The sequence below is a fragment of the Mus caroli genome, chromosome 5, assembly GCF_900094665.2.
Source record: "Mus caroli chromosome 5, CAROLI_EIJ_v1.1, whole genome shotgun sequence".
NCBI classification, from domain to species: domain Eukaryota; kingdom Metazoa; phylum Chordata; class Mammalia; order Rodentia; family Muridae; genus Mus; species Mus caroli.
In genome coordinates, this window is record NC_034574.1 from 100,003,489 (window position 1) to 100,010,789 (window position 7,301).

At 42.3% G+C, this 7,301-nt stretch overlaps 1 protein-coding gene across 1 annotated transcript in view; it reads right to left on the minus strand.

Annotated features, from left to right (window-relative positions):
• Positions 1-3,864: 3,864 nt before the first annotated feature.
• The window catches only part of Tgfbr3 (transforming growth factor beta receptor 3), a 180,037-nt gene continuing 176,600 nt past the window's right edge, over positions 3,865-7,301 (minus strand). Inside the window, exon 17 of the mRNA XM_021163025.2 lies at positions 3,865-7,046. Coding sequence (XP_021018684.1) covers positions 6,928-7,046 — 119 coding nt within the window. The 3' untranslated portion in view covers positions 3,865-6,927. The remainder of the gene's footprint in view (positions 7,047-7,301) is intronic.

Consider the following 7,301-nt stretch of genomic DNA (forward strand, 5'->3'; position numbering starts at 1 on the left):
GCCTTCCTTCATATCACACATCCGTGGCTTAAGTATCTGAGCCTTCCTTCATATCACACACATATGGCTTAATCATGTGAGCCTTCCTTCATATCATACATGTATGGGTTAAGCATGCATCCAAACCTTAAGAGCAAAAATGGCAGTGTGTTAAGGTGTGTCTAGAGTCACAGAATCCCAGGAGGGACAAGAAGCCAATGGATACAAGAAAAAGATGGACGAAGCCAACTACCTAAAGTGACAAGCAATGATCCGGATGATATGTTTATCATGAACAGAAGAGAAAGATAATGGTATGAAAGAAATACTGGTCATAATGTGACACAAATCTTCCCCAATGAAGGTTAAAAACAAAAACAAAAGAAACCAAACTACTCATTAGAAAAATGGACAGACCCCCCTCTGGCAGAGGCGGTGCAGATGGTTAGCAGATGGCTGCTCAACAAGAAAGAGTAGGTCTCCTTTAAAGATGTGATCCTTGGTAGGCTGACAGTCGGCTATTAAACATAGCGAGGGAGGGATGGAGCTAGTGTAGAACTAGGAGACTAGGTCAGCGGGAGCAGTGAGAGGCTGAGTCTGATTAAAACACATCATACCTATGAAATTCTCAAAAATTAATAAACTAGATTTCCAAGAGGAGTTAGGGGAGGGGTGAGTATGATCAAAAATTGCCTGAAATTCTCAGAGTTAATAAAAAACATTCTAAAATATCATCATATGAAAAAGAAAAAAATAGGCAGAGAAATTAGAAATGTATAGAATGATCTGGAAAAGGCCATTATAAAATAGTTTAGAACTCACCACTAGTGCAAATAATTTCAAAAATGAGATAAAGCTGCCCCCATTATGTTGCCAAAGCTCACCCAGATGTAACTCTGATGATGGCAGGAGATGCTTTTATTAAGCTACTATTTTACCTCAAGAAGTTCATGTAGATTATCTCATTTAATATTCACAGAAATGTTGAAAAGTACTCTTTTTAAAAAAAAATTTAAGTTAAGGAAAAGCTTATCCACCAAGTGGTAGGGCCAAGATCTAATCCGTGCATCTGACTCCCAGAGCTTGAACGCTGTCAACATGCCCAGGGCTGATAGAGGAGCCAGGAGCTGGGCATGCTCACACATGGCCTTCAGAGAGAGTAATGTGGCAATCAATCTTTTCTTCATTTTTCAAGCAGGGTTGCATGGCCTTGAAATTGCTCTGCAGAGCCATATGACTGGATGGATCTTTCTTGCTTGTTTTGCCAAGGGCTGAGGTTACAGTGTACTACTACCATGCTCAGTTTAATTTAAAAACTCATTCCCTTTGGCCCACTATTAAACCAGAAACCAGAAACCATTTGGAAATTTTACCTTTCAAAAATTTTTACCTGTAAAACTACATGGGCTCAGCAGTGTTTTCATCTCTGTGTTACTACTACTACCTTCCTGGTAGCCCAGGCTTGCCTGAAATTTATCATATAGCCCAGGCTTGCCGTCTCAGAATTTAGTCTTCCCATCTGTTTTCATCTGTGTGTTTACTACTGAAAAGAATGCTTTTTTAGATTTACTTATTTTTTGCATATGAGTGTTTGATGATATACAGGTTTGTGTACCACATGCACTCTTGGTGTTTAGAGAGGCCAGAAGCAGGGAATGTCCGATCCCTTGAAACTGGAGTTATAGACGGGTGTGAGTTGTCATGTGGGTGCTGGAACTGAGCGCAGACCTTCTGCAAGAGGTCTATTAACCCATGCTATTAACCACTGAGTCCTCTCCCTGTCTTCTTGGTTTTTCAACTTTTTTATTTGTACATTTTACTTTTAATAATTAATATTGTATTTTAATTCGTTTCTATCACTTTTGATTTATAATGTGCCTTGTGTGAAGGTCGGGGGACCTGGTTCTCTCCTTCTACTATCTGGAGCCTGGGGCTTGAGCTCAGGTTATCAGCCTTGGCAGCGGGTGTCTGCCCACTGAACCATCTCACAGCCTCACGTTCGGATATACCCAGCTCATCTTCCTCACCCATTAACCTCAGCCAGCCAATCATGTCCTCACTTGCCTAAAACCCACCTGACCAAGTCTGTTTATCCACCAGGAGGACCACACTGACCCTGTCATGTCACCCACCGTGACTGAGTTTTCTGCTTCGAGAGGATAGAGTGGCTCTTGGCAACCACCTTCTTACAGTTTCTATAGTGTGTGCTCTGTTTCCTGCCTAATGCCTGTGTTCATTGTGACGAACTTCTGCCTTCAGCAGTTCCACAAAGCATGAGACTTGCAACTTTGTGTTTTCCGAATTTGAAACATTGTAACTACACACAGTGCGGCTTCAGCGGCATGTTTCCACGGATTCTAAGTTTTCCACTCTAAATACCTCCCATTTGCCATCACAAGTTCGTTGACCCTTAACCATTCTGTTGTGCCTTAAAATTTAGAAATGTATTGGGTATCCAATCAAATCAGATTGATTCCTAACCTGGCATTATGTTAAATCAACATGATTGAATTCTATGATATTTGCTGAGATTCCAACTATGGGGCAGAATTCATACAGCTATCTCATCTGTTCAGCATTCTCCAGCCTGGAAACAGCCCAGCTGATCAAGCTCAACTGCATCATTCAGATTCTCACATCTAAATTTTTTTTTTTAATTTGTTTTTGAGACAGAACCTTTTTGGTAGCCTGAAATTTATCATACAGCCCAGGCTGACTCAGAACTTAGTCCTCCCATCTGTCTCCTGTGTGCTGGAATTATGGGTGTGAACCCACAGCTTGCTCTCCAAACCAAACCCTTTTGCTTGATCAGTTTCCACATGTCATATGTCAAAATCTCCTCTTGTAATGATAAAATTGTCTTTCAGTCTTTGTTTTAAAGCACCAGGTTGTAAATGTGTGTGTGTGTGTGTGTGTATGTGTGTGCACGTATGGGGAAATAATATCTATTTTATTCATATATAAACACACACACACAATGTTAACTACAGCAGAGTGTTTTGTTAGCACTGTGACAATAATACTTCGAAAGTCCATTACCTGAAGTGAGGCTTAATTCACTACAGGGAATAGTGTATAGCCACCAAGTACAAGAAGTTGCTATTATTGGGGTGGGGTGGGGTGGGGTGGGGTGGGGCTGTGCTGTACCACATGACTAGTTGTTGGCTTTGTTGTGCTATTTCTATTCAACACCACAAAATCCCTATTTATGAAAACATATCAATGACTTTGAGTTTGAACTAAGATCATGGATACCAGGTCCTCCAGGATCCTGGAGGATCCGATAAGGCGGCTGTGGATTTATCTTCTATGGCAGCTGCTCTACTTTGGTAACTTCTGTGGGTCTAGGAAGAAAGTGAAGCAAACAGGGAAATTGCTTAAAAGACTCAAGTGGTGCAGTAACATGGTTTGCATGTGTTTAGGAGTTTTGCTGTGTGGTGAAAAATTAAAGCCAGGAAGGCTCTCAGGTAGAAGGAATAAACTCATCATTTGAAAATGATATCGTCGATAATGAATGAAACCTGGGCTTTGTAAACTGGGGTGTGACGTCAAGGAGACTCCAACCATATTCTACTTTCTGCCTTGGGCAACCAGAAGAAACTAGTGGCAGACAGGGACAGTGCACGGTGGAAGTTGCATTGACATTTGGGGAGATGAAAGGGGTGGAGCCTAAATGCATATGACTTCTCCCTTTGACTCTCAAAGGTCATGGAGTGAATTCTGGGCACAGCCTGGCATCCCTGCCCCCTCCCTTCCTCTCTGCTCTCTTGGGTCCTTGCCTTTCCCCTCCTTTCTCTTCATCCTCATCTGCCCTGTTCCAGCAGGTGCCATCAAAGCTGTGTCAGACCAAGGGGAGGGTTTAGTGATGACCAGATATGACATAAATTAATAATTGATATATATCTTTATTATGCACAGATAAAAGAATTAAAACTGTGGTTATCAAAACTATACCTCTAAGCAGGTTCACAAAGACCATGGATCAGAGGGAAGGTTACAGCAGGGGTGTTCAAACTGGCCACAGGGATTTCCCAGGGTATGGTTTTACCCTCGTAGATGAAAAACAGTAACAAAATCAGGCTCACTCAGGAAAAACCAGAATAGAGTATTGCATTTGGAAACTGATAATAGTCCTTCCTAGAAAAATGTCTGTCAGTTTAATGAACGAACCCCCAGATAAAACAAACAGGATAAAAAAAAAAAGTTTGTATACACGACTCACCCGACAAATGTGCTCTGTTAATACAACCAGCAGTACGCGCATCATTCAAACCATGAGGTAGTTACAGTACAAAAAGACAGGCACGCGCCTGCGCACCCCACACACTCAGGCAAGCCTGCGGAGAACACACGCAGGAAATGGATTTACAATCTCATTACCAGACAAGCAAAAGGCCATTTTATGTTTAGGAAAAAATTGCTACATGACCAACTCAGGCAGAAGAAAGATCTCCGACCTTTGAAAATGCAGCGGTAACACCACGTGAATAGCTGTAGTGCCTTGCACAGACAGTCCTGCCTTAAACTGGGGCAGTCCAGCATGGTTTCAGCATCAACAAGACAAAATGGCCCCTGTGGCCACTGGTGTGGCCTGCAGACACAACACAAGACTTTGCAGGTGGAAATGGGTTCAGCCAGACTATAACAACAGTCTTAAGGAAACTTGTAGAATATGTTATGAAAGTAAGGCTTATACATTGTATTAAATCTGTGAAGGGTGAAGCAGTCAGAAACACTGTAACAAGAGCTGGGCGGAGACACCCAAGCTTTAGCTTCAGGAATACCAAAGGACATTCACTTTCCAATATGGGGTCAGATTTCTCGAGCTGAATAATATTTCTGATAATGAGATCCAAGGAAATAAAAGCTTTTTTCTCTTTTCTTTCTCTCTTTAAAAAAAAAAAGTCTTTTGGTTTGCATCTTATAAATTTGTAAGTTAATTTAAGATTATTTATAAAGTCATTGGCAATGTAGTATCTCTCTCAAAAATATACATTTAAATATATTACAAAAAAAATTTTAACCACATCCATCTAAGAAATCTTTTAATATCTTCCCATAGCTAATTTTCTCTTTAATATGATGGAAAAGATTTTTCTTTTTAAAATCAAAGAATGAACTGATTAGAAGAATTCACAGTAACTGAAATTAAACATTTCATAAGGAGTAACTTAAATTTCTCTAAAATATTTAAATATATCTTTATACAGAATTTTTGTAGTAAAATATAGCTATAACTGATTTAAAGACTCTAGTCTTCCTTGAAGACATCTTTAAACATTTTTTTATACATAGAATATACTTATCAGTTACATTCGGCTGAAGGTTAGGCAAAGCGCATTATTTTTAAACACAGGTAGCATCATCCAGGTCCTCCACAATGACACCTTCATGTTAAAAACCAATGAACTAAAGAAAAGTATTTCTCTAGTCTCTAACCATCTTGTATTCGTGTGGAAAATCTGAAGTATTTTCAATGTATCTATGCATCAGTTGGAGGCCCTCAGCCCTAAAGATATCTGCTTTGGTTCAAATTTTCCCAATTGAATAGAAGCTGGGCCACTCTCTTCAGTCGGACGAGGGCTCATCGACTGAGATTGTCCGTATCCCTTCACATGCTGTTTCTACCAGCAACACTTCAACGTTGAAGTTTTCATTCATGAAGGTCTGGACACAACTGCCTGACTGAAAAGGCAGTGGGCTTTGCTCATGGCTATTTCAGGTTAGGATCTAGCTTGTTCTACTTATGGAATCTTAAGTTGGGGGGCGGGGAGGGACTCTGGAAAATTGGTATTATTTAATTTGCAGCAGATCTAGCATGGAGAATCCCCTCTGGGGTTCAGTTTTAACACTGAAGTGTCACTGAGCTCAGCAACTGTCAAGAGTGGCATCACCTTATTCTGCTGAAGAAGTTCACCTGAAACTCCCTGTCTCTGCATCATCTGAGGCAGCACTGGTGACATCATCAGATGGCCCAGGGCTCTCTAGGCTTCTCTACAGGCTCATCAGAAAGGCTGATGGTTGGAGTCAATATAATCTACCACATATAACTCAGGTTCCGACTCTGGAAGCATAGGACATTTTTAAGGAGGAAGTGGTTGTCTCTCCAATGTGCTGGGTGTTCTGCATTTGTGCCTGTATGACCATACACAGGCATTACCTTGCTAATAATCCCTTCGCTTACCACTGAACCCCACCTGCCTGATGTTTAAGTATGATTAGGACAGAATGTTAGAGACAGGCACAAATCTGATGTTCCACGCTCTCCCCTGAAAGGAGAAACAAACCTGGCTTTAAGGTACTTTTGGAGTTGGTGTGCTTGTGTGGAGTATCAGGAGTCAGCGTTCATTTTGGCCCAAGAGAGGAATGTTGCTTTGGCAAGTGACAGGCTCCCAAGGCTAGCAAGCTACACAGGGGACCGTGTAGGGCGTGGCAGGTCAGGAGTGGGCATCCAGAGCGAGATGCAGATTGGCTATGGAGGGAGCATTTCTCCTATTTTACATCTTGGTTCAGCTAGAATCCCTGGCTGTCTCTCCCTGGCTCTACGCTCTAGCTGACATCCCTTCACCATCTCCTTTACTCTGTAAAACATACGACCCCAAATGATGGATGTTTGGACACCTGGACAAAGCAGCATTAAAAAAAAAAAAAAAACAAGAACAAAAACTGGCATATGTTTCACATTGAAACCCCCATCCTGCGAGGGGCTGGCGGGGAAGGCCACCAGCTTAGCTTTCGTGTGACAGATGTCCAGGGTCACATTTACGTGGGCCGTGGTAAGGAAGGGGTGGGTAGAGCAGGCTGTCTGTATACTGAAATCCACTCTCTCTTTTCAGGGAACCCAGATCAAGCCTTCTGAGTCTGGACACCCAGCATTGGCATCGGGCCCTGCCCCGGCGGTGGCAGGCATCCGTCTGTCCACCTAGGCAGCGGCGTCCGTCTGTCCACCTAGGCCGTGCTGCTGCTAGAGCAGGGAGTGCTCTGAGTGCTCCCTATGCTGTGGGCGGCGCTGCTGTTCTCCGAGGCTGGTGGCGAGGTAGGGACTTGCTGCCTTCGTGCTGTCTCCCCTGCAGTTAAGAAAGACATGTCACATAGTGGAATCTGAGGAGGAATGTGTCCCCCACACGGACACCCTTTTCTTTAACATGTTACCTGATGCTTTTCTCAATTAGAGGCAGGAGCAGCTGGAGCAGCCCAGGCTGACTGGAGGGCCTTGTGCTTTAAGGTTTTGTTTTGGTTGGTTGGGTTTTTTTTTTTTTTTTTTTTTTTTTTTTTTTTTTTTTTTTAAGCCAATAAGAGTGTTTTCTGTATGGCCAGTTGTG